At 41.3% G+C, this 27,512-nt stretch overlaps 1 protein-coding gene across 1 annotated transcript in view; it reads right to left on the bottom strand.

Annotated features, from left to right (window-relative positions):
- Positions 1–2,518: 2,518 nt before the first annotated feature.
- Positions 2,519–27,512, bottom strand: part of tyw1 (tRNA-yW synthesizing protein 1 homolog (S. cerevisiae)) — a 61,463-nt gene continuing 36,469 nt past the window's right edge. Inside the window, exons 14-16 of the mRNA XM_065960488.1 lie at positions 24,468–24,578; positions 11,674–11,841; positions 2,519–4,048 (exon numbers count right to left, since the gene is read on the bottom strand). Coding sequence (XP_065816560.1) covers positions 3,827–4,048; positions 11,674–11,841; positions 24,468–24,578 — 501 coding nt within the window. The 3' untranslated portion in view covers positions 2,519–3,826. The remainder of the gene's footprint in view (positions 4,049–11,673; positions 11,842–24,467; positions 24,579–27,512) is intronic.

Here is a 27,512-nt window from a genome sequence, read left to right as displayed (position 1 = left end):
AACCGAGGCCATTTAAGTGTCCATCTGTTATTGTGTGGGCACAGCCAAGTCAGTGTGTGTGTGTTCACATATGCTTAGCTGGGTGCTTATAAAGATGGTTAGGATCCAGCTTTTGAGATGAGGTAATTTATAACATATCTATAAAAAAACAACCTTAAGCATTGTGTGTGTGTTTGAGAATGAAAACAACAGAATCAGACGTCCTCCTCTATCTGATCCTCGCTCAGCCCTCCTACAGAGCATGTGCGCTCGTTCTGATCAATAACAATTCCAAAGTCATCCTTCCTGTTTCACTCACTCTCCATTATCAATTACTCGTCTCTTTGGTGAAGACAGACGAGCGCTGGAGGATAAAAAAAAACTAAATGATCATTTATGATGTCAACATTTCATTTTTGCATGTGTGTGGTGAGCACCCTGGAAAACGTTTGGACGACACAGTCACATTGTGGAACAGTGTGATGAACTGTATGTGACAAAAACAGAGAATTAGTGTCATAGAGTGCTGATGCCATGGCACGATGATGTCATACTATTTGGCGGTTCTTCTTCTCTGGGTTTAACTTTATATTCAGGACTGGCAGAATGTTTCCTTAAGTCAATTCGTTTTTGAGATGATTAAAAAGCGATTTACAAAACAGATTGTTAATCTATGAACCTCCTCTGACAAGGTGAAAGGGACAATGTACTTCAGGGACATCAAAAAGTGTTTGTTTTTTATATATACATTTTTTATTATAACATACAAGAATATATACATGAAATAAAATAAAAATAAATAAAAATCTGAAGAAAAGGGAAAAAGATAAAAAAGATAATTAAATTAAGATTTAGAAGAAAAAAGAAAATAAATAATATTACTAATAATAAAAATAAAACCATAAATAGAATGGAGCAATTAATTTAGTTTAATTTACATACCTGTTATTATTCCACTTTGTTTCCTTTATCCATTTACTCCAGTAAAACATGAATTCATCTTCTCTGTTTCTTAGCCTGTAAGTAATATCTTCCACTGTTAACTTCCATGCATCAGACAAAAGTGAATTGATCAAAACATTTCAAAGAGATCATCAACCCCTTTATGATTTTAGTCATAAAGGTCAAACCCTCAATGAACCAGTCCACACCGCAAATCATCAAACACATTTGAGTGCAGGTGTCAGAGTCATGGGTCAAACATCATTTTGAATCCTTCATTTTTTATCTTTATTCTGCTGTGAATGGACTGACACACTTTAAAAAGAACTCCTGCAATTTTCCTCCATTAACACCTCTCCTCTCCCTCATCACATGAACAATAAAGACACTCCATTGAGCTCGTACATGTTTGTGTTGTGTACGTGCTGTTTAAATTAAAAGACAAACTAAAAAAGGCGGTGTTAATCAGCCCTGTACTCGATGTGCTGTAGCGGAAACTCATCCTTTCTTTTTGTTTCCCCTCTCATACAGGTGTGTGTTGTACTGGACCTCTCCACATGTATCAGCAGCACAGCAGGTCTTGCACTCAGGATAACAGGATGTGAGGAGACTCCCCTGGAAATACAATTTTCTTCAGTGCTAGAGTAGGATGGAAAGGTCAAAGGTGGGATACATCGCAGTCAGGCAGCTTTGGAATAAATCCTCTCTTTACAACCACATTCAAATCAGCGACTACCTCACTGTACTCACATGTTGATCACATGATGCACACTTACAGAGCTCATCATATGCATTAGAATGATTTATGAGTAAATGTAAAGCTTGTTGTTTTTACCTCAGAGGGACACAAAATGTGTTCTTGATACTTATGAAGGTGCTGGAGAGGACTTATGGAAATATAAGTGTGACTCAGTTCAGGGTGAAACAATAACTAGATCTCAGCTGATTGAAATGACACCTCAAACTCTAAAAGGTGGATTCAGTTCCAATAAAAGACACAAGATGAGGAAACACCTCTACGACCTGTAACCTGGCTCTCTGGAGCAGTACAGTCTTTATTCATACTCACTGTCTCGGGGCAGGTTTTTTTCCTTTTCTTACATGATATAGATTTATGTTTGTTGTGCTTTACTCATCAACTTTTCAGCATTATTCACACACACTAAACTTTCTGCTAAATGACTCTGTCTTTACAGAAGTTGTTGACGTCACACCAGGCCGCCATCGTCCTCTGCATCTTACTCCCCCTGAGGAGGGTGTTGTCAACTTGTGCCATTTTGTTATCACTGAAAAACAGTGTCAGCAAGTATCCCTATTTAACAGTTTGCATCTGTACACATGCTTGGTTTTTACAGATTACTACCCCTTCTTTGTTTCACTGCACGCAAGTACTTCACCTTTTCCTCCATCTTTGTTCAAGAAGGGCTCTTCTGTTGGCCTCTAAGTGCACCCCGGAAAAGCTCTCGCCACAATTATAGTAGTCTTGAAATGTCAGCTCCCCACTTTGTTAGCAGAAAAATATTTTGTGTGTGTGTGTATGTGTGTGTGTGTGTGTGTGTGTGTGTGTGCTGCAAATGAAATTCACAAATGCCAAAGCTGAATATCCCAAATACATTTATTCTGTAGATGTATTTAAACACATTCGGTTTCTTCCAGCAGGGAGACCATACAGAACCAATCAAAATGGACGTAAACATTTACATCAGAATTTACAAATCAAAGAACTTAAAACGAATCACAGCGTCATAAAAAACAATCAGTAACTTAGGCTTCATGCTGCCATGCTCAAAGAGGCTCACTCGGGCTCGACTGATATGAAACTACACCCCCTCCCCCCATGCTGTGTCTCTTCATAGTCCTCAGTCCGGTCCTTTCATCCTGAGTGAAGGCTGAATTTGTGCATTTGGGTTCAAACTCTCAGTGATGGACATCAGCAGTTTGTGCAAGTCTTTTTTTATATTTCATTTAGAGCGGTGAGGAGGATTAACAAAGTGGTTTCAGACCAGATATAGTCTGAAAACGGGGATTGCACTTTTTTTTTTTTACAGATGAAAACTGCAATTTAACTGCAGTGCACAACATTGATTTATGAGATTAAGTTTGTTAACTTATTGTATTAAATCAGCACTACTGATGTTTTCTTTCCCCAGAGACTATTCCTTCAGTATCAGGTCACTCAGACAAGTCACGTATTTCTGATGTTGAAGTTTGTCATTGTAAAGAGTTGTTGTAGTTGTTCTACCATTCAGACGGACTTTGGACTGAAAAAACTCAAACAAAGAGAGCGACAAGAAGCTTGATCCTCTCCTCGATGCTCTTCTCTCTCTCTCCACATGTAAATACACCTGTTGTCTTAATGTGGGAGGAAGAGCAGAGGTGTCTGGATAAAAGAAGTGTATTCATCCAGGCTGACCACGCCCTGAGCTGTGCTGCGGATTATGAAAAAAACATCCGAAACGAGGCTGGAGATGACGTCACAGCCAGGTCAGACTATTTCAGTGTTGACCTCCCCAAGTGCTGACAGATGGTAGAAAATATCAAAAACAAAGACACTCATAATAATAACCTCATTAAAAACAAAAAAAGAACAGAAATAAAAAGAATTATGTGCGTTTAGATTAGGAAGTAAAAGAACACTTAAAGTCGATGTTAGGGGGGAATGTCTCGATATATTAAAGTGAAGGAAGTGATTCTGGTTTCGGACGATCTCAGGGGTCAAGCCAATAAAAAGTCTGATTTTAGAGAGAAAGAAAAAAAAGAGCGGGGCAGAGTTCAGAAGAGAAAAGAGCGCGGCTGTGGACAGTAGATTTGAAAATCATCAATTTAACCCCTAATTCCCTTACATGTATGTCTGCTATAGAGATCACTCAGTTCATCCTACCTCCTCTCATCTCCCTCTCATCTATCAGCATCCTGAGATGTCTTTGGTTTTGTTGCGTCGTTGAAAGCGTGTGTCCGCCGGGTCAAAACCTTGCTCGCGGGCTCCAAAAAGAGCCCAGCTGGGAGTCTTAGCCATGTAGTCCAACGCAGAGAAGCTCTCCTGCCCTTCACTCTCCTCGTGGACGCGGACCAGCTCCTGGAAGCGCTCGTAGTCGATCCACGTCCACCACTCGCCGTCCACCTTGAACTGAAAGCACACATAAGGAGACAGCCGAGGTTATACAGTGTTCATGGATTTATATGTGGAAACCCTCCCGCCTCTTAAAGCCATTAACTGTTTTAAGACTTCTGTGACGATACCTGGAACACATTAAAAGGGAATTTTGTTATTAGTCAATTAAGCTCTAATTTCCACAGTGTGTGGAATATCGATCTGCACGACTGCCAGGACCAGACGTACCTTAATAATCTGGATCTATTGTAGTCTTACCAGCCGACGTCTCGGCAGCGCTCCACTGCATTGCTTCAACTGCATACTTGATTAAACACGGCCGAACATCCGAGTCAGCCAAAAAACACTACCTCATTTATTCTCATCCATAACACCCCCCAGCAGCGACCTATTGGGACAACCATTTACAATGTTCAGAGCATCTTAGAAACGGATGTAATAGCTCGTACTTTTTACAGAACACTAAATACATCAAGTTAAACAGAGAGGGGAGGAAACAAGTGCACATGTTGTCATGGTATATTTGTAACCCAGACAGAGTAGAAACAATATCAGCAACATTCCTCTTTAGATAATCATTTAAAGTCCTTGTGAGGAGTTTTTAGATGCTTGTGAATCAGACTGAAATGAATACTGAAGCCTCTATATGAGCTGCTAAAGCACATGAGACCATCAGCATAAAGACTGTTTCTATAGAGTTATTCTGTAGTCTGTAAACGCTGCAGCCGTGTCGGTGTCAGACAAAGAGATTTACAGCACACAAAGGGATCAGGAAGCCTTTGTTGGCTTTTTCACTTTAAAAATTCTTCCTGAGTGATATATGTGACAAGAACGTTGTCAAGAAAGTGTTACAAGAAAGCAGGATGCGATGTTCAGTCAAAAACTCAACTTACACATTTACAGGACAAGATCAAAAAAAGATTACAGGTACAACTATTTCCACCAGGGGCGACAAACTCAACACAAATCAAACGTTCCCAACAGGAGCTCTAACTTTGAAAAAGGGCACTAAGAAAATTTGATCTCAAATATTTGAAACAGATCCACATGTTACCATGGTCATAAACGATGTTTTCAACCTGTGCACATTGTGGAGAAAAAACACAAACACACCCTTAAAGGCTTAAAGGTAACTTTCTCCAGATCCACTTTTTAAGATTTTGGTGTAAATTGTCTTTAGGTCCTGACAGAAATTAAAAACTCATGAAAAAAGAATGAAGAAAATCTGTAGAAGTTTGTAAGCCTGTAAAAACTTCAACCAATGTCTGCCACGAGGCACCAATCTGATGAACCAATCAGACGCCTCCCTGTCTCCCTGCTCGTTCTCTACCCCATGCGTGCACGAGTCCACACTCAAAGCATGAGCTGAGGTCCGCTTCTGGACCAATCGGCGCTTGTGCATGTATGTGAGGGGGCGTGGCTTTAGAGGGAGCACAGGGGCGAGGAGGCGGGTGCAGACGGAGCACTGAGGGAATGCTACTTTCAAAATCATACAGTAACATGATGGAAAAATGAAACCTCTAAAACTGTAATGAAGCTCATTAAAGATGAGAAATGTTAAGGCATCAGACTAACGGTGATTATTGAGCCTCTTGCTCCACATCTGCCTCCTCTTGTTAGCTTTTTTTAATCATTATTATTTTGACAGTTGTGGATTCTCTACCCACTCCTTTCTCCTTACATCTCTTCTTTTATCAATCACTGCCTCCGACTCCTTCACGCAATTCACCATCCGTCTTATAAAAGACAGACAAAAAAAAGAGGGGAATAAATGGACAGAAGGAGAGCGAGGAGTGCGAGGAGAGCGAGTGTTTGTGTTTACTCGTGAGAGAGGAAATCGAACCGTTGGAGAGAGGGAGAACAGCTTCAGTGTTCGACAAAGAAGAAGAAAACATCATTGTGCCTCTCTAATCCTGTTCCTGTTTTCCCCAATCCAAGCTCAGGAGGTGAAGAGTGTGACCTTCTACTTTCCCAGCATGCAACAGTGCACTCCAGCTGATACAGAACCATGTATCCCGTGTCGTCTGTGGAGGGCTGGGAGGACAGGGGGAAGCAGAGTGGACTATGTTTCTTATAACACATGCAGTTTAGAGCTGTTTATGGCAGCAGGCAGCAAAGTTTGATCTTTCAAACGGCCCCTGATGACTTAAACACATTTGTGGGTTTTTGCATGGAGGTTTCTGATAAGCTTTTACTGGATGTAAAATTGTGCTAAGTCGTCACTGGGGACCAACGTGGAGCTTTAGTGCTCAGCATTTAGTATTTAAAAGCTCTTTCAGGTTAAGGACTACTTTGAGCAGACCCCCATGTGTCCACTCAGGCGTCCTTTCCTTAAATTCCCAGAATTGAAACAGACTGCTTCTACGTCTGTCAGTCCGACTCCCACAAAGGGAGGGCGAAGAGTTAAAAATACTGCACAGACTTACTTAGAAAAGAACAGCAACTCAAAATGGCCTGAAATGTACTTGTGAAGGACTAACATTTATTTGCCAAGTGCAAAGACTTTGCTGCTGGATATGACGTCCCACTGAGGGAGCTGCAGCATTAAGCACTTGAGCCTTTAAATGCTTTGTGCCTGCCTCAGCCATTAAAGGAGAGCTGCCCGCTGCATTGCTAATGAGGCCTGAGAAAATATATATGAAAGCAGCGCCTACTGGGAGTTAATGTTTCTGGTAATGAGAAGGGAAGATATTTGTTCAGCCAGCATCTCTGCAAACAATTTCAGTCTCCAAGCAACAAAGCGGAGCGGAGCCGTGTGCTCGGGGCGAGAACAAGACGGCCTGTTGTTTTTGTAAAGGCGTCTTTGCTGTAGATGACGGCGGACGCTGAGGACGGCTTCATCACCGAGCGCCGCAGGAGGTACATCATGTATGAGCACATGCCAATGAGCTGTGCAGCCACACATTCACAGAAAGGTGATGAAAGACCATCATATCTAATATCAGTGTATGATGAGTTGAACTGCATCCTTTTATTCACCACAGTCCGGATATCAGAAGATTACATTTCCCTTGCGTTCTTTAGAGAAAATAATAACGACTTTAAATGAACGGCTCTATGACGAGTGCACAGGTGGTGTGGCATTTAAAACACAGCGAAACAGTTTATGTAAAAACATCATCTATCTGTAGTTTAAAATGCCTCACCAGCCTGTGCATCTTATCGTAGGATGATGTTGTCTGCATTGCAACCAATTAATATTCTACAATTCACTTAGCAGACTCTTTTATCCAAAGCGGCGTACGTCAGAGAGTAAGAACAACACAAGCAAGGATCTAGAAAAAAGGGAACAATGTGAGTAAGAGCAAACGATCAGCTTTGAGTCTGATTGGACACACAGGTACTGACAGGAAGTGACCAGAGGCAAAGCACAACATTGAGGGCAGTTCTTGAGAGCTCTAATCAGTATAGAAACCATCTTATAAGTCATCATTATCAAACAAAAACCATCGTCACAACCATCATCATCATCAATAATATGGAGACCATCATCATTAAGTTAGTAGGTGTTCATGAAAGAGCTGGGTCTTTAGCTTTTTCTTAAAGGTGCAGAGGGACTCTGCAGATTGTTTCTCTTATCTAATAATATTATCTAAAATATCTAAATATTTGTCAGAAACAACGCTGTACAGAAAGGCGGACACCCTTCTTCACATACAGTAAGTCATGGAGCCGTGATGAGACTCTCTGACAGCTACAGTCTCTCCCACATGACGAAGAGGAAAGAGCTGTTTTCAAAAACTCAAAAAGTCGTCAGCAGAGTGATGTTAAAAGAAGCTTCTTAGCCTCAATAGTCACAGGTTTGAACTAAAACAAAACATCATGAAATATTAAAGCTGCAGACACAATCATATTCAAGCTGTTCACTGTGTCAGCTCTCACTTGTTGATAATACTTTAGATGTCTGTCTGTTTGTTGCTGAAGTGCCGATCCTAACTGTAGGTGGTTTGGCAGCTTGTTGGGTGAAGCTCTTCTAACGGCTTCAATCTTCCCTTCAGAGTCTGACTGCTGAGGCTCTGCTTTGTTCAACATTTCATCTGGAAGCCTTCAGTCTATACCACGTACAGCAGCCCGGCTGGAGGCTGAGGAAGAATCGCTGATGTATCTTTTAAGACATTTGACTGCATCAAATTGAAGACATCTCTTGGACTTGAAAGAGAAACACAAAAAGGTTTACTGAGAGGACTAATTAGTAAGTCAACACGTCTGTCAGGAGCTCATCTCATGAAGGTTTTATGATTAATCTGCACTGAAGAAAAGGGCTGATATGAGATGGAGAATAAGAGGGAAAAAGAGAGATAGGAGATGAAAGAGCGAGAAAGTTGGCAGAGAACGAAGAACAAGGTGTGACAGAGATGCAGAAGAAGAGAGAAATGTCCATCAACAGGGCTGGAAAAGGAACTAATGATGATGACATGTCAAAGCAGGGAGGATCTATCGCTACTCGCTGCTAAAGCGGGATCACATATATACACAGCTCTGATGTCTTTTAAAGAACTACATCAAACAGTGATCTCATCCAAGTGGAACCAGAACATCTGAGGACCGAGCAGAAGCAGTCACACACACACACACACACACACACACACACACACACACACACAGAGAGAGAGAGAGAGATGCTTTCCCGTGGTGTTTTCAAACTCTGCTGTTATATAAGTGAACATTTAGACTTGGACGACTTCATATTCTGGACCCCTTTTTTTCCCGCTGAGCCTGAGCGGCACGGAGACATTCAGGACGCAGAGGACACTTAACAGAAAAACATCACACTCTGTGCTCACAGGAGGAACCTTAAAAAAAGCCTCCGCTCTCCAAAAACGCTACTCGATTATTGATGAGTGCACACAAATGAAGAGTAAGACATTCAGGATGAACAAAAGCTAAGGTCACTTTTTTTCTCTTTTGTGTCAGTTTATGCATTTTTCTCTCCCAATGCTCCAGTTTCAGTTTTCATTCAAATCTTTGGAAAACTCTGTGACTTCTTTTGTCACACTCAGCACAAAATAAAAACACGACTACATTCACACCAAAGCAACAGCTCCATTGACAGATACAACTACACAGACCAACACACAGTGTGCACAAATGCGTAATCAGAGACACAGTGTGTGCGTCTTCACACTGACAGCCCTTTCCTCTGTTTCCTCCCGAAGCCTCGTCAGATGCAGTGCGTGCAAAATGCCGCTCCTGTTTGTCACGGTGGCTCAGTCAGCGTTATTAGTGAACAGGCAGATAATACAGCAAGCTGTGAGGCTAAAAGCAGGAAGTGGAAAGAGGTGAAGAGGATGTTTGTGAATGTGAGTATGTGTAAGAAGTTCTGAGAGTTGTAGGCGAGGACGTGCAAACTAATGAAGGTGTCTAAATGTGTTGCACAAACGGGCATCGCTTTGCATTCTGGTTAGTGAGAAAATGACAGACATGAGACGAGCGAGAAGGAGTGAAGGAAAGAGGACGGTGGAAATCAATGCAGTATAATATTGATTGTGTCCTGGTGTGAAAGAAAAAGGAAGGCATGAAGAGAACAGCTTGCTTTTAGCACCTTTTTGTTTCAGGCATCTTCACTGAGAATGCTTTAACAGAGATGATAATATTCATACGTTTATCTGCAGAGACCAGAGACACACTTTATTATATACAACAGAAATCTTTTCATCTTGTTTTAACAGGCCTGTAAAGCTAGAAGCTCAAGGTCATACTTCACATTCAGGTTAGCATGCTAAAATGTTTACAGCGTTTGCATGGACCATGCTTCTGTATCAGACAGTTCTGATACTCCATTAAAAGCCAGTATTTAAACATAAAGGCATGATGATCCTGTGGACCCTCAAAGAGGTCCAGCTCTCAGCAGGGCTCAAAAATGTTCTCCCCGTTAACGGTATAATCTTTCTATAAAGTGCACATTAAATCAAGTGTGCCTTCAGGTCTCAAGCCATGCGATGTAATATTTAAATATATTTCACATGATTGGTTCTTCTTATGTGCTGCTGTACTTCCAGCTTACAAAGGTTTAGATTTATGTTTTAAATCAGCCTCAGACAGTTTTCTATTATTTATATCTTTAAATCTACACTGAACACCGGATCAAATGTTCACTTCTTTGTTGGATAAAATCTACTCCATTTTAAATGGTTACATTATAGCAAAATGATCATTCAGATCCAGGGGGGGCGCCGGTTACCTATTGGTTAGTACAAAGGCTGGAGTCCTCCAAGTGGGCTGCCTGGGTTTGAATCCGACCTGTGGCTCCTTTCCAACATGTCATTCCCTACTCTCTCTCTCTCTCCCTGATTTCTGACGCTATCCACAGTCCAATCTCTAAATAAAGCCCAAAAATAAACTTTTAAAGACACTTCAGATCCAGATTTCTCAGACAGTTTCCCCTCTGTACCAGATGTCTGTCATCATAAGACACCTGCAGATTTAAATGCAGCACACGTCCTGTTTGAAAAGTCCTTCATCTTGAATTCCAGAGGGGTTATAGGAAACACTGGCTCCATTAAGGTAGCATACTTTTTTCAGAATAGTAACTATTCTGCGTATTGCAGATGAAAAGATGATCATGCGTCATGTTCCTTCTTGCGCTCCTGTTGAGTAATTCATTAAATGACCAGAAACAGTCAGCACAAAGGTAAAGACATCTGCAGCAGTCCCCTGAACACAACGGCCTGTAAATAAAACTGAAGGTGTACTGGGTGTAATGAGTTAGGGTGCTTACATTATCTGTGAAAACATACCCAGCTCTTAGTTAATGTGTATGTGAGACTGAGTGTGTTTAGTCTCTATGTGTGTATGAGTGTGTGTATGATGGAGCGGTGTGGGTGCCAAGCTGGCTGTCTTAAATTTTAACTCGGTCAGAAGGAGCCAACACAGTAATTAATCATCATTCATTAATTATTGAGGGACAGTTGGCTGAGCACAGCCTACCGCTGACTGATCCTTTGAGGGGCGGGAGAAACAGAAGAAACCACTTTGATGGGATTCCTACTTTTGAATAGAAGGCAGACAGGAGACTACCGTTAAGGCCGGTTTCAGAACCAGATACTTGTACTGAGTTTCTGAAAGAAAATGTAGATAAAGGGTGTGTGTGTGTGTGTGTGTGTGTGTGTGTGTGTGTGTGTGTGTCTTAAAGACCTTGTGCAGAATAAGAGATGCATGGAGGATCAGCAGGTACACATTATTCTTTATTATGTATGATGGGGTGTTAATGAAGTGTCATCTTTCTGGGTCCAGTGATAAAGCTCATTAATTAGATTTCTTACATGCAAACACACCAGTAGCCATCAGGCTGTATCTTTAAGAGACCCAGGATGTTGTTACGCCACATAAACGTAAAAATAAAAAAGTAAAGTCAGTCTACAGAGTGATTAATCTGTGTCCCTTACCCTACTTCATTAAAAAAAGGAGAATCAACCATAGACGTTGGCAGGAAATGGTTGATTAATTCTTCATTATTTCAGTCTTCTACTTTTTGTGCTGCTGTTTTAATGTGAGGCGCCAAAGAGTAATGCTAATTTAATAAACTCACGCTGGATGCCAAGAAGCACTTCTGCTCCGAGGACACCACGATGAATGTTCAGGTTTGATATTTATCTCACGTCCCGCCCGGTAGAGCCGTGATTGACCGTCTCGTTCCTTACCTTTGTGTGTGCGATGAGCAAACAGTTGGAGTGCTCGTGTTCGCAGGCGATCTCATACTGAGGCAACATGTCGGCCAGCTGCTGGACGAAGGCGACCACTTCCTGATGCCAGGGGACGTTAGCCATGGTCAGAGTGCTGGCAGAGCTTTCTCCACAGTACGTCACTCCCTGCACAAAAATAGGACTGCAATCAGGAACAAGGGAGGAAAACAAACAGGCTTTACACGTTCAGGCCCTCAGCTGAAAGTGTCACATCGCTTTAACATGAAAGATACAATTAAGAGAAAACATCCTATAAATCCTATATGCATACAAATTATAAAAACATTCAAGTAATAAAAGAAAAGGCTTGATATCACATATGATCTCTAGACACCATCTGATCCCAGGCTGTGATAAATTGTGTACTTTTCACAGCGAACCATTTAAAACTCTGAAATCTTGAGAGCTGTCAAATGATGGAGTGTCCTGTTGTTTTTTATTTATGGGAATGCAGAGCCTGGATGTCAAGACAATTGTTTTTCTGACAAATGGGATGTTGATATAAATCCCAGACTGCCTTACAAATTCATCCACAAGTTATATCTCCTCTTTCTTTCCTTTCTTTGAAGAGCATCAGAAAAATGATTCACTTTCAACTCAGCTGCATTTCATCCAGCAGACTTTTGACTCATCTGTTTGGATACTCAGGTTCCTCAATAGAGTGTCAGACAAAATATGAGATGACTTCTTTTTGTCTACTTTTAATGACATCATCATCGGCACTAAGAGGGAAACCTCTGCTGATGAAAAATGAAGCCAATGAGCATGTGCAAAAAAACTAATTATTTAGGCTCAAATTCAGTGTTTACTTCTGTGACTAATTATGCAAGTCTGAAACATGCAGAAATCAGCATCATGGGGGGGGGAAGGTTTGACACATGAGAAAAAGAAAATCATGAATTTGTTCATTCAAATCAGAAGCTTTTACTTGACCAAGATGACTAAAACAATTCAACATTTAGCTACCCATACTATAAAAAATGAATGCATGTAGTGCAGAGTGTATTGTTGACAAAAACAATCTTTATAGACTTTGTAGGACTGCTGATTTCGACCAGGAAAACTTTGGAGATTTCCCACCCAGCTGGTCAGAGAAATGAAGCGGGAGGTGAAAAACACTCTGGCCTTGGCCTCGAAAATCAATCAAAACAGCCGGCTGGAAGCTGAGTGTTTTCTGATCAATAGTGGCAAATCTGTGCTGTGGTTTCAAGAGCTGAGGACGGAGGAGCTCAGAGAGGAGAACAACAGCTCCCCATGGCAGAGACTAACTATTGATGAGTTTGGGTGAGAGCTGTGAGATGTTGTGTGGCGATGAAAGCAGTGCCTCTTTTCGTCCCCATTGTGTCCAAACTGAAGAGATCTGTAGCTCCACACCGCCAACCTCCAGTACAAGACCAGTTTCAGAAATCTGATCAATGAGCACTGTTTGCAGCAGGGCTTTCACATCACTTCAAGAGGATTTGGACTGCTAGGTTTCAGTTGCTGAATGATTTTAGGAGTTAAAGGTCACATATTATGCAAAATCCACTTCACCATGTTTTTTCTAACACTAAAATGTGTCTCTAGTCTGTCTACAAACCCCTCAATCATGAGAAAACTCCATCCTCTCCGTCTTTTGCCTGCTCCACTTTTCAGAAAATGTGTTCTCAAACAGGCCGTTTGGAGATTTTCCCTTCATGACATCACAAAGGGCAGTAGCCCCTCCCCCAGGTGGGTGACACTCCCACAGCTAGGTGTTTGTTCTGCCCTCTGAGTCTGCCTTCTCCCCATAAACAATAGGACAGACACAGATCTGCATTTGGGGCTATTAGCTTCACATATAAAGACAATTTCTCTTACATATTTAAACAGAATAGTCGTTGCATGTCTACCACACTGAGGAAAAAGTATTTGGACAGCTTTGTCTAACCAGATCAAAACAAAACAAGAGGCTGATCCACACTGGTTTATGTTCCCACCTAATCTGGAGTAAACATTTTGAATTATGTTTTTAATCATGATGAAAAAAGTCCCTTTGGATTCCTAAGAACTACTCAGACTAAAACAAATATCAATGACTTTGAACTTTGTGAAGCTAAACAGTTCCAAACACTCACGACGTGCATGCACAGAGGAGATAAAATACCACACTTTGAGGAGCCAGACATCAAAATCCAACCAATCAGACGCCTGAGGCCAACTTCCTGAATCAAAAAGTAGAATTTATATACCCTACAAAAGAGGCAGTTTGTCTCAAGAAACAGAAGACACACTCCTCATTTGGGGTATGTACTTGTTTTCCCCAGTTGCAAACTCCACCAGAAACACTTTCACGGCTGATCGACCCTGTTACATCGAGGGTGCCATTCACATCTATCCAGCCCGTCCACTCTGCAGCCGCGGGGGATCTCTGCCTGCAGTTGTGAACTGCAGCTATTTCTTCAGTAATTTAACCAGATATGTCTTCTAGAGCTGCTTGTGATTCAGTGCACAAAGAAAACACAAACAGAAAGTATCTTCAGGGCGAGACAGAGAGAGAGAGACAGAGAGAGAGAGAGAGAGAGAGAGAGAGAGAAGGGGTGTTTTCGGGGGGCAAGGCAGGGCAGGAGGACTGGACAGAATTGATTAAAGACCTTGGTGTTATCAGCCTTGCCTGGAGGCCCGCTGAATAAAGATCAACTATCCAGGACTTGGTATAAATCAGCAGGAAAGGGCGAGGCAGGAGCGGGAAGCGATAGGACGAGATGGGGAAAAGATCTTTAAAGATATAAAACTGAGAAAATGAATGACCTGAATCATTGAGGAAGTTATGAGAGAGCAGGAGGGCCGGAGGGTCTCTGCCCTTCACATGCTCTAAAATGATCTGTCATTTTATTTGATGGGAAACATAAATGCTGATTCTCAAGCCACGCCCGACCGTACACAACATACAGCTGTGTGTGTTTGTTCAAATTCATCTGTGTACATCTACGCGTTTACTCTCTCTCTCTCTCTTTCAGTAATCTGTTTCCTTCTTGGACGAGTGAAGGGCCAGTTGGCAGGTAAGTGGAATTGATGCAACTCTGAGATGATAAATCAAACGCTGGACAACCATTGGACAGCAGAGGCACAATGTGTTTAAATCAGACGATGGAGTATTAATGATGGGTCAATAACAAAGATTACACACGCCAAGCGATGCATCATATCTACAGGTCCACACTTCATCTCGATGTAATGCACTCACAATACCCACATGTCGATATCTGCTGTAGTAAGAAGAGGACAAACCTGCAAAACCTCCATGAGCACACTTCAATCATGTCTCCGTTATGACGTCTGCAGAAGCTACTGAAGGTCTTCAATGCCTTGTCAGATGCTTTCATTTAGCAACACATCATTATTTTAATTCCTAGCTTTGTGGTCATGCAGTCAGAGCTTGTTTTCATCTGCAGCTGAATTAATCAACATGGACAATAAGACTTAATTACACCAATTTAAAACAACTACACATTTTCTCTTTCATTATTTCTGCATCATCTGCCAGAGTTTGTTTTAAAAAACGTTTTTAAATATTTGGACTGACTTTGGAGCCATGTATTTGTCTTCTGTTGAAAAGATTATATTCCCCCTAAAAGGTCGTTAAAGACCACGGGACGCTTTATTCTGAAATATTCAAATATCCTGAATAATTGATTCTTAAACTCAAACACTGCTGAGATTCATTTTCATAACTGAATCCTTTTGTGAGTGTGTAACACGTCTGATCATGTGAATCATTCTTCTGCATCTTCAGAGTTTCTTCTGTTGTTAAGATCACCATAATAAAATATAAACAGAGATTACGTTCACATTGAAGACGATCCAGAAACCTGCTGCTCACACAACAGTCGTCCATCAGTCAGCAGTGAAGGCTCATTTCAGAAGTGGTGATTTGATTCTGTCTCCGGTCTGTCCTGGGACACACTGATTACACCGGCTCATGACGCTGCAGTCAATAAGTTCCCTCAAGCTCAGCAGCCAGAAGAGGTTCATCTATTCAGTAAAGGATGTTTTACTCTTCAGAGACCAGAGGAGGAAGACGAGCGGTGGGCAGAGAGACAAGTGAGAGAGACGGAGGAGATCATTTAGGGACAAGAAAGAGAGAGAGAGAGAGAGGGACAGAGAGAGAGAGAGAGAGGGGGACAGAGAGAGAGGGGGGGACAGAGAGAGAGAAGGGGAGAGAGAGAGAGAGAGAGAGACAGAGGACATCATTTAGGGACGAGAGAGAGAGAGAAAGAGAGAGAGAGAGAGAGAGGGACAGAGAGAGAGAAAGATAGAGAGAGAGAGACAGAGGAGATCATTTAGGGACGAGAGAGAGAGAGAAAGAGAGAGAGAGAGAGAGGGACAGAGAGAGAGAAAGATAGAGAGAGAGACAGAGGAGATCATTTAGGGACGAGAGAGAGAGAGAGCGAGAGAGAGAGAGAGAGAGAAAGATAGAGAGAGAGAGAGAGAGACAGAGGAGATCATTTAGGGACGAGAGAGAGAGAGAAAGAGAGAGAGAGAGACAGAGAGAGAGAACCAGAGAGAGACAGAGGAGATCATTTAGGGATGAGAGAGAGAGAGAGAGAGAGAGAGAGAGAGAGAGAGAGACAGAGAGAGAGAACCAGAGAGAGACAGAGGAGATCATTTAGGGACGAGAGAGAGAGAGAGAGAGAGAGAGAGAGAGAGAGAGAGAAAGAGAGAGAGAGAGAGAGAGAGACAGAGGAGATCATTTAGGGACGAGAGAGAGAGAGAAAGAGAGAGAGAGAGAGAGAGAGGGACAGAGAGAGAGAAAGAGAGAGAGAGAGACAGAGAGAGAGAAACAGAGAGAGAGAGAGACAGAGAGACAGAGAGAGAGACAAACAGAGAGAGAGAGACACAGAGAGAGAGAGGGAGACAGCGAGAGCGAGAGCGAGAGAGAGAGAGAGAGAGAGAGAGAGCGAGAGAGAGTTTATCCTGACAGTGACCCTGTTACCTGTTAAGTGCGACTGGTTAAATAATTCATTGGAGAACCTGGAGAGGAGTTGACTGTCCTCTCCTCTAAAGGTCACACTTGTAACACATAAAACAGAGTAAGATTAATGAAGACATGCAGGGAGAGGAATCATCACCAACTGTACACCTGATCATCAGACACAGGCCACCTCAAAGGAGGCCATGAAACGTGAAAATAAAAATCACTACCACAGAACCAAACTGATGCTTTAAATGTTACGTCATGACTAAAACCACAGAAGACACAACAACGGAAAGCAAGGCATTTGCTTTTTCTGGGTTTAATACAATTTGTAACATATTTTGTGATCACACTGAATCTATCTAGTGTCTTTTTATAAACATCATAATCACCAGAATAACACCTGTAAACTGAACATCACTTCTCCACTAACACATAGACCATCTCGTGTCTATACAGGCAACAACCACAAGTGTCTCTGAACGTCTCCAGAGCGTCAGTGTTTCTGTGGTATATGTACTCTACCTTACTGTGTGTAATTAATTATTTACTAAGTTGTGTAAGTTATTTCACACTGTGCAGGATATTTATCCATCGCTCTTTACACCTAACTGTCAATACAACATCAGAAACAAGTGAACTACTTTAAATCTTTACATCAGATATGTCTCACTCACCAAAATAAAAATCACTTCACACGGGAGGACTCACAAAACGTGATTCTCTGGCATTGATAAATGTCTTCCAATTAGCTGATTACCATCTACTGTTGAGACGATTGAATCAACAGTAAATCAGGCTGACGGGTTTTTTGTGTCTGTATTAGTAAAGGATTAGGGAAGTGTTTTTGATAAAGCTAGCTGTGCATAAACAGAAGAGAAGATGCGACTGAGGCTATATTTTCTATAAACTCAGAACTTTATTGACATCGTTCTTGCTCCCTCAGTCTGAGCACACACAGCACACGAGCTACATTTGATGGGTATCTCTGATTACCTGTCCGGTCCGATTCTCCCCGCTGTCTTGTTAGTGCTGTGCTCTCTCTGATTCACTGAAATGCCACGTAGCCGCGGATCAATACGCTCTTTTCTGGAGAAATCTTTAATAGAAAAGCCAGACTGAGTCTCATGGGAAGTCTCAAAACAAGAGGTGTGTGTTTTTCAACCATTAACAGCAGATCATAAACACAATCATGGAGACAACACCTGCTAGAAGCAACTTCTTGATTACCTGAGGAGCAATAAAAAAACACAACATGTAAGAAGGGGGGCTTAATGTCAAGGAACAAGAGGAGGGGGGTGATGGGGGGGGGGGGGGATCCTTTAATTGTCGCACAGCTGGTTAATTGTCACACAGCTGGTTAAAATCAATTTGCACAGTCGACTCAAAATTGATTTGGCATTTACAGAGCATGACAACGATGAGAAGAAGAGCGCAGTTAAAGAGACTGATTCGAATTCAAAGAGGAAAGAAGAAGGATAACTGAGTGTGGGGGGGGGGTAAAGGAAAGAGTGGAGTGCCTCAGGACACGGCGTGCAGACGTGAGAGACAGGGACCAGGAATCAAAGAATGATGGGGAAATATATTAATATGTTAAGAGGAATGAAATTCTCTGAAGAAAGTGGACTGAATGCACTCCAGGCCTGAAAGAGAGGAGTACAGTGTAGACCTGCTCTATTTGAAAAGCGTCCTGAGATTGTCACGATTCAGTTTCTGTAAATGCTCAAAACAGGCCTGCTGGTAATGTCTTCTATCAGTAACCTGATCAAAGTTCATCAGATTGTAGATGTAGAGGCCATTTTAATCATGGTAACTTTAGTTTCAGAAGTAGGATTTAAGTTTGTGTTAGAGAATATTTTTGTGTTGTTAGAAATAAGTATTAATTTATGGGAAGTACTTGATTTGACATGGAAACCTTTATGGTGAATAATGGATTTATTTGGGCATATTTCAGCAGGTATTTTGTGTTATGGGTGTAGCCGAGTTAATTAATTTGGGTGCGATGCACAGGTGGTGAGGTAACAGGTAGATCGTTTTTTTGTTTGTGGACTGTGGTGGAGGTTTAGGAGCCACGCAGCAAATGTTTTTTGATCGGGACCTTTTGTTTTGAGTTTTGATATATTCATTTTGGATCTGTTCTGGAAACAAGTGGAATTACGAATAAAATAAGAAATCAAGTGAAACAACGGATCTGTGAGTATATTTAAGTGGACACGCATCAGGAACGAACAGGTTGGCTCCTATGACACAAGTGACAATTTTTATATGACACACAAGAAGAAATTGCCACTACACCATGTAACCACTCACATCAGCATCATGCAGCGGCCCGTACACACAGAATGATTTATATGGAGGGCAGATTGAAGGAGTGGGAGCTTTGTTAGATTTCATTTAAGGAGCTTACTCCTCTATTCCTTGCTGCCTGTTGGCCCCCTTAGTAAAGTTTTGGTTTCCACACAGCATGCGTCGTCTGTCCGACTGCAGGAACCCCTCATTACACCACCGGCTGCCCTCTTCTCATTATTTGAAGCAGAAAACTTGTGACTGCTGCACTTTTCTGACAGTGCTGAAAGTTCAGATTTAGTTTTTTCCCAAATAGGAGCAAAAAAGTGCAAAAATGAAAACGCACTGTTAAGCAAGAATCTACACCAGGTGGTTCCCTGGAACGTCCAGCTTGAGATGCTCCTGATTTTTATTTCCGGCTTGCTGATGTTGATACAAATGAATAAAACCTGTGAACTCTTCTCTGTTTACCGTGCTTCAATGTGGGCTGACAGGATGTTGTGCTACATTAAATGTTCAAATCAGAACATCGGGGGTTTGCTCTCGTTTATATAATAAATTTGTATCCACTTTTTGTGCTTCCTTTCTGCACCATCAGCATCGATTCAACAAGAGTGGGAAAGCACACAGACAGGGAGACAGAAACAAGTCGCTGCTTCACCGAAAGAAAATCTTCTTCTCCTGATTCAAATATTTAAATTAAATAAAAGGCCACACAACAAAGGTGGACACCAGGTGTTTATAACATTGAGGACCATGTAACATGTGTTGTGCCCACTCAACCACGTTTTATTAGGATGCCTTAAGTTTTGTTACTTAAGATTTGTGATGCTACTTGAGAAAGAAGCATTAAACAGTTTTACATAATATTAAACATGTCCAGGCTCAAATTAAGTCGAATGTCTTGAAGCTAGACTAACACACCTCGATCATGCTGCTGGGAATCGATGCACTCTTGCATATACACCGGAGACATTCATCGTTTTCTCCAGAGATCCCACATTGGGCTTTGACACTGAAGTCTTACAGCATAAATGGACAGAAGAAAGCCAAGAAAATATCTAAATGATGGTCTCAACCACAATGTTTTCACTGTTGGAAACACATCTGGTTTGCTGCTGCCAACTTGTTTGTCAGTTGATGGCAGTATTTGATGTAATCAGTAAAACATATATTTTTTTAATCTATATTGTGGTATCTATCTATTTTTTTTGTATATTCTTAATTTTTCTTTTTTTATTTAAATTGTACTGTGTTCACTTTTTGTTTGCAATCTTTGCTCTTGGCTGCTGTAACACTGTAAATTTCCCCGTTGTGGGATAAATAAAGGTTTATCTTATCTTATAAGGCCCAATAGTAATAGCTGAAAGAGTATATTTCCACCCACTGTAGCAGAGTCTGACAAATGCTGCCTATAAATAAAGTGCGTACTGTTTACTGAGACAAGAACAGTAGTCCATGTCTATCTTAAACGAGCTGTAACTGTGGCTCAACTTAACTGTGCATGTAAACTATGACTGTTTCAAGTTCTCTTGAAGAATCTGGCATTTCTGAAGAGATCTAAATACAAGATTAGAATAGAAAACAGATCGTGATCAGAATGAAACTGTAAATGCAAATAAGTTGAAAAAATAATGGAAATGCTTTTTTTTTTGCTCAATTAGCATGAAAACAATGAAACATGTCAACAAAAACTGACATTAACATTCAGCAGGTTTCACACTGACTGAAATCCACTGGAGAGTGAAAAGAAAGAAGAAGAACGTCTTTGTCTTTCATCTTGATATTTTTTTTCCCCATTAATTTGCGACTGGTCTGTTTCAGAGATAAGCGTATGCTCTCTGGTAATAAAGAGCACAATGATGCATCATCAGGACCCTGCTGCTCCCCCTCATTACCCACTGTTAGGGTGTCCTTCAGTCAAGCACTTAACCCCGATGTGCTCCATCCTGCTATTGGCTGATAGGACCTTGCTCAAACCGGGCAGTTCCCAGGTGTGATTCAGTGTAACCGAGGGTAACCTGCTGAGAAGAAGCAGTCAGCTCAGAGAAGCTAGCCTGGAAAAAAAAAAGAAGGTTAAGGAAGTAAAAGCTGCAATAGCTGCAGGCAGAGGGGACGGGGAGCGCAGCACTGAGATGTGTTCTGGATTTAAAATAAGAGGAGGAGGAGGAGGGGAGGTACTCCCATGAGGGGGGTCTATGAGGTGCTTCATGAATGCTAACATTGTCTGTAGGACACAATGTATACCTGTACATTTGCATCTAAACAAGAGGGGGATGTGGGTGTTCATGTGTGTATGTTGGGAGGCAGAATTAGGCCTTACAAATAAACAGATCACCTTGTTAAACCAATTAGCTCACACCCCTGCAGTGAAATGAAAAGAGAAAACAACTCCATCTCCACTTTAGCCGACTTCAAAGGTCAGGACTTCTTCTTATCTTTGCTTTTTGAAGTAGTGGAGTCAATTAATTGTGCTGGCCTAATTTTAGACAGAGCCTAGGCAAAGTCTAAAAAGAACAAAGGATAAAATGCACTCAACAGCAAGTTCAACTGAAGTTTTTTATGCAGAGGAGGCACAAAACACGTACAAAAAATACAAGGAATAAAATGTCCCAGTCTGACTTGGAAGTTTAAACAGTAATATGAATCTTTCAGAGTCGATGTCCAGTAGGTGTTACACTTCAGCACCAGTCACCCAGACCAAATCAAAGCTGTCACTTCAGCCTCCCCTCCTCCCCCAACCTCCAAGCCTCCCTTAGTCTTCCACATTCATTTCCACGACTGGTCAAAGATGACTCAGTACTTTCTTTAAAAGTATTTTATACCAAATAACATGTTTTTTTCACTTTGGAAAGTTTGTTGGTTCTCCATACATTTTGTGTCTCTGAGTGGGCGTGGCCTGTTTTCTTCCTCTACGTGGTAGCAGGTCAAACATGTGAAACATAAACAAGCTGAAGGAAGTTCCGTCCTGTGTCGTATGAACACAGAGCTCAGAACAATAAGCCCAGAGAGAGTTTTGACTTCACTCTTTTTTCCATGATAAATAAAATAATGTATCCATTCATCAAAAGCTTCACCAACCATACAAGAAGAAATGCACCGCTGAGTCCAGTTCTGCTCACAGCTCACCTCGACAAGTTCAAGTCCATTGGTAAATAAAAAATACAAAAGCATGATGAAGTCTGTGACGTGAAGAAGATGGAAACAATAAATCAAGAAGCAGCAGAGACACCAGGCACCAAAGCAAACACTGCAACATTATTTTCGATATGAAGTCACTCGACTGTGAAGGAGCTTCAATTCGGTTTTTGAGGTTTTAAAAAATCTATTTAAATAAACAAAAGACGTGGACAACAAACTGAACAAAAGCATGCGTGAGCTGATCACAGAGGAGAGGGGAAACATCAACAGAGGGTCACTGCAGCAGGATTACAGGACCACAACAGACGTGTGGGGTGTAAACAGGAAATAGATTAGACTGGAGCACAAACTGAAGAATTCAATGTTAAAGATTACAATTAAAAACAAAATCCGGACACTAATGTGGATAGACAGAAACATTGAGTCTATTTCTGACGTTACTACTACAACTACTTCCTCTTATTCTTACTGAAATCATACTTTAAAGTGAGCTCTGAATAATGAAAAACTGCCCTAGGTAGGTCTGTCGCCATGACAACCATGGCTCAGACTACCAATGTGTGCCCTTTCCCCCCTACTATTATTATCATGCCCGCCAAATGACCTGGATATGGTTGAGGCGGTGCACAGATTGCTGTTCTGCTGAGTTATTACACCGGTCCATCTAGTGACGTCCATATGGAAACAAATTCTGACTACAATTAATCTGAGGCGGCGTCTGCATCGCAGCAGGCTTGATGTTTGGTACTGAATAACTGTCAGTGTCAGTCACACACCTGATGATGATCAGTGTCACTAAATCTTCTTCAGACATCAAGTCTCGTTTTTCCCCAACAACACCAAGACCCTTCTCCAAAAAAGCTGAAAATTAAATCTAATTTTATTTCAAAGGTGTAAAAGCAACTTCAGTTATCTATTTCCATTTACAAGATTAAAGAGAAACCATCAAACTGAATTCAAATGTACAAAATGGTCCGACAGAGGTATTTACAGACAAGGCTGAGGATTCTTGAAGTAACACAAACTAAAACCAGAGGTCGACATTCTGGGCCAGTGGCTTGTCACGATCCCTGGTCGCTCTGCCCAGGGACAGTCAAAAAAACAAAAGAAAAACAATCGGGTGTAAAAGTGAGTTATCGGCCCCTCGGTTGGCGGGTTTTGTTTGTTTTTATTCTCTATGACCTTCTCCCTCGGCTCCTCCACTAGTTTGGCCACAAACTGGTGGTTTAAAAAACATTTTACCATAATAGTTTATGAAAGAACATCCACGCTACAAGCAGTGCCTGAGTGTATATATAACACTGACACAACGTCAGGAAAATAGTGTGAAACAGTGACTATGAGGTTGCTCGGATATGGCAGAAATCATAATATGATTATTTTTGATTGATATTATTAATTATGATTACTCATTGATTTTACAATATCTGCCTCACATGCAGTTAATATGCAAAAATATAACAACCAACACGTTGAAACATTTACCAAACATGACAAAACCTGCAGACAAAACAAGCGCAACCCGGCAAGCACGGTTTAAGTCTCGTTTATCTTGTTTCCATGATCGCCCGAAGCCAAGATTGTGTTGATGTGTTACTGTTTATATTTCTTAGGCAGTATTTAACCGAGACCGTATAATGAGCTGTCCCAGAGTCTTTTAATACCGCATCCACCCAGCGGGTCATTATAATGTTATTAACTTGAGCCCTGTAAATTCATTTTAACACGACTACATTTCAAAGTTTTAAATAATAAAGTTTCAAATAACAAAAAAAAAACAATAATTTGAGCTCTTTGGAGGAGTATTCATGATATTTAACGGGACTTGTTGAAGCATTTCCGGGTCAGATGAAACAGAAATGAGAAACGTTATGAAGCTGTTATAAAGTTTCTCTTGGATTTGAAATAGTAACTGCCAGAAAGACAAGAGAAAAAGATGCTGATGATTTGCTTTCATTTGAAATATTTCAGCATGTCTAAGGCTTTTGAAGTTATTAAATGGATCTTAATGGAAATGCTGCTAATTAAATTTACATTTAATTCTTCCCTTTTTCTCAACTGGGAATAAAAGAAGACTTTTTACTCTTTTTTTTGTTTTTGTCTTCACTGTGTCGACTTCTGCAGATAAAGAATATGTGGAAGGAGTTATCATGGGCTTAGATTTTAATTTCATTATGTTTGTAATTAAACAGCGCGGAGGCTCGAGCTGCTTGCGCTTCACAAACTCTTTGAAGAGGAGTGAATGTGACGAGCTTTTCTTTCTGTAAAGTTCAATAAAGAAAACAATGTGGCGCACTGATGAAGTGATAGCTACAGATAAATACAACATTAACTAAGAGGAGAGAAATACAACTAAAGCAGATATATAATACGTGCTGTGGGACCGTACCTTGACCTCCACAAAGTCTGGCTGGCCCAAAGCGATGAGCTCGGAGTACGCCTGCATCTCCTCCACGTTCCAGGCTTTGACCAGCGTCAGTCTGTACACCGTCCTCTGTCTCTGAAGAGACACAAAGGGATGGTTTTTGAAGAGAAAAGGTTTCAAAGTCAGGACATTAAAATGACACTGCTGGAGTATAATTTGTTACACATTTAAAGTGTTTTAGTTCCACTTTTTGTAAGCAACTGAATAAACACTTTGATTGAAAAATGTAATTCAAATTCAGACTCTCACACTTCAGTATTTGTTTCAAATCATGGCCGCTGCAGTTTGTCATTAGTCACACCTGTCCTCATCAGGCATCACAGCATGTCTCACAGATGTCCTGTCAACCTCCTTCTGCATCTCTGATTAGAACAGATCTGTGAGGTGAAGGTCTGCATGTTTTCTATCGCTCACACAACTGTGGTAAACACACCTGCATCTGTTCAGGATTCGTCGAGCCGAACTGAATGATGAGGATCAGGGGATGGTATCAACCGTCAAACACATTTTTAACTACTTAAAACCCTTTGTTTGATTAGAGTACATTAGAAAATGTTCCATATAACATCTGGAAACTACACGAGTCCACACATATTGTCAGAGAAAGAATAATGTGTAGTGGACAAAGAATATAAAGAGCAGTGAGCACCTTCAGGTAGGGCTGCGTGAGCAAACTTTGTGAGGTCATTAAAATGAAAGGAATAAATAAAAAGGCAACCATTCACATGCACACCGTGCCTCTGAGTCTTGTTTATATTGTTTGAATTTGATTTGTTTTGTGAGGCTTTGCTTGGGGATGTAGAAACTCACTTTGCATTTTGTTCAACAGTCGAGGAGAGGCGCTTCACTATAGGTCCACACAGGCTTTTTACTGGGTGATCACATTTGAATGTGGGCTTCTTTTGAGTTGTTTGTGCTATAAATGTTGACATTAGGCTGGACTATGTTTGGCATATAACAAATATAGAGTATGTAAAGAAACCCTGATCTGGCCATCAGTGTATCTTTCATTTTGAAGCGTTCCTCACAGTTCTGTGTTCCAGATCCAGCCTATTGTTGATGCCTCTAAAGCAGAAGGAGAGGATTACTGAGACCGTGCTGGACAGGAACAAAGACATGTGAGGAGGTGAGCGAAGGTGAGAGGAGAGGAGAAACAGGTAAATGGCAATGGGAGAAGACAAGAGCACTATTCGCCTTGTTTCCTCCCTCCCTCACTATCTCACTGGAAGGTTATCTATAACACGGGGTCCTTTCAGCCCAGCGGGGAAGGGGATAATTGGCCGGAAGAAGCAGGAAGGTGAGGTATTTCAAGCTGGCTTTATTCCAAATCTGACACTGAGGCACAACTCTATCCATCCCTGAGCACACTGACAGCGAGGCCAGGTGGAGGAGACGAGGAAGGCTGTCAGCCTGAGAACATAGAGGAGGGATAAGAGCTCGGGAAGGATGGAGATAGAGCCCACCATGAAATGTAGACTTAGGAATCCAGAGCTGAGGCAGGGACACAGGGGGAGACAGGGAGGTTATTTTTGGAAACTTGAGAGTTGCAGACAGAAAAAGTAAAATTACACCAAAGTGCACATGTGCAAAAACACCAGCGCACTTAAAACCCTCTAAATCAAATCAAACTAGCTGACAATAATAAATAACAACACAAGCTTTTATGGAATAAATGTCTGATAAAATTCATACATATTTAATGACTCAACATCGGTTTGGACAATCTGTAATATAATAAAAAACATAAAAATCACATAGAATAAGAAGTAAAAACTCCATGCCTGAATATGTCGGGGGGGAAAACATCTGCTGCAATGAATAAACAAACACTTTGTGCCTTCTTCCATTTTATCTTCATTTATCAAGAGTAACCCAACACTCAAATCAATAACTGTGCACTACTCTGACATACAGAAACAGAATGACCAAGTTTTTAACAATAACATTTTTTTTTCTGTCTCAATGAGCTACAGACGACTGACAGCTCAAAGGCAAAACACTGAAATAATTACTCTTCAAACACACTAACAACAGGAAAATAATTGTCACGATACCAGAATTTTAAACTAAGTCTTAATAAAAATCCAATATTGATACCTGACTTGAAACCATGGCAACTGAATTTAAGTCCCAGGCACTCAATGTTGGGTCATATCCTGTTTTATGCAAAACAACTTAGTGTTTCCTCTCGGTTCACAGCTTTAGCAGACGGACGCCGACACAAACACTTGAAGGAATCTTGGTGTTCATGCGTAACTTTTAATGACAGCTGTCCTATTCCATCGGAAAGGTATCCTGAAATGACTCTTTTTGTTTTATAACTTGACCTTCAAGGGGGGGCGGGGAGGGCCGTTGGGGGGGGGGGGGGGGGGTCGGCCTGCCCCCCCTAATATAGTGGTAGCACAAAAAGTCTGCAATGTTTCTGTACTGAAATGTTTTGTGCACTTTAGACAGCGCCCCCCTCTGGTGGCGAGTGGCAGCTTTGAGTTTAAAATATGAATCTTGATCTATGATCTGCATTTTAACCCCATAGATCATTTACATAATGGAGATTGTTTTAAACACTGTATAATGAAAAGGAATCTGCTGAACATTTTGACAACTTAATATCCACAGAAGTCCAGTTTGGAGAAAAGAAAGTGCTCAATGCTTCTGAAGAGAATATGACTGAAACCTGTGCTGACGTGTTCATAAAGACATGAGCTGTCATTCTAAGTGTGTCTCCAACGTGTGTGACATGGACAAGAGAGTGCACAACAGATGGTAACTGGACTGCATTCATACAACACTATTCAAGTGTACTCTCCAACCAAAGGGCTTTACAATACTGCCACCCTCACACACACATTCACACACTGACCGCAGACGCTGCTGTGCAAAGTGGCAGGCTGCAGGATCTTTGAAATCACACACCCATGGGGTTTTTGGGTCATTCGTTTCTTTCTATAATGCAGAATGCAGCAGTCGGGGATCAACTGCCAATCTTCTGATTAGGGGGAAAAACCGGCT

This window comes from Labrus bergylta, chromosome 11 (assembly GCF_963930695.1).
Source record: "Labrus bergylta chromosome 11, fLabBer1.1, whole genome shotgun sequence".
Lineage (NCBI taxonomy): Eukaryota > Metazoa > Chordata > Actinopteri > Labriformes > Labridae > Labrus > Labrus bergylta.
The sequence above is the reverse complement of the archived record's forward strand: the minus strand, read 5'-3'. Positions and strand labels throughout refer to the sequence as shown.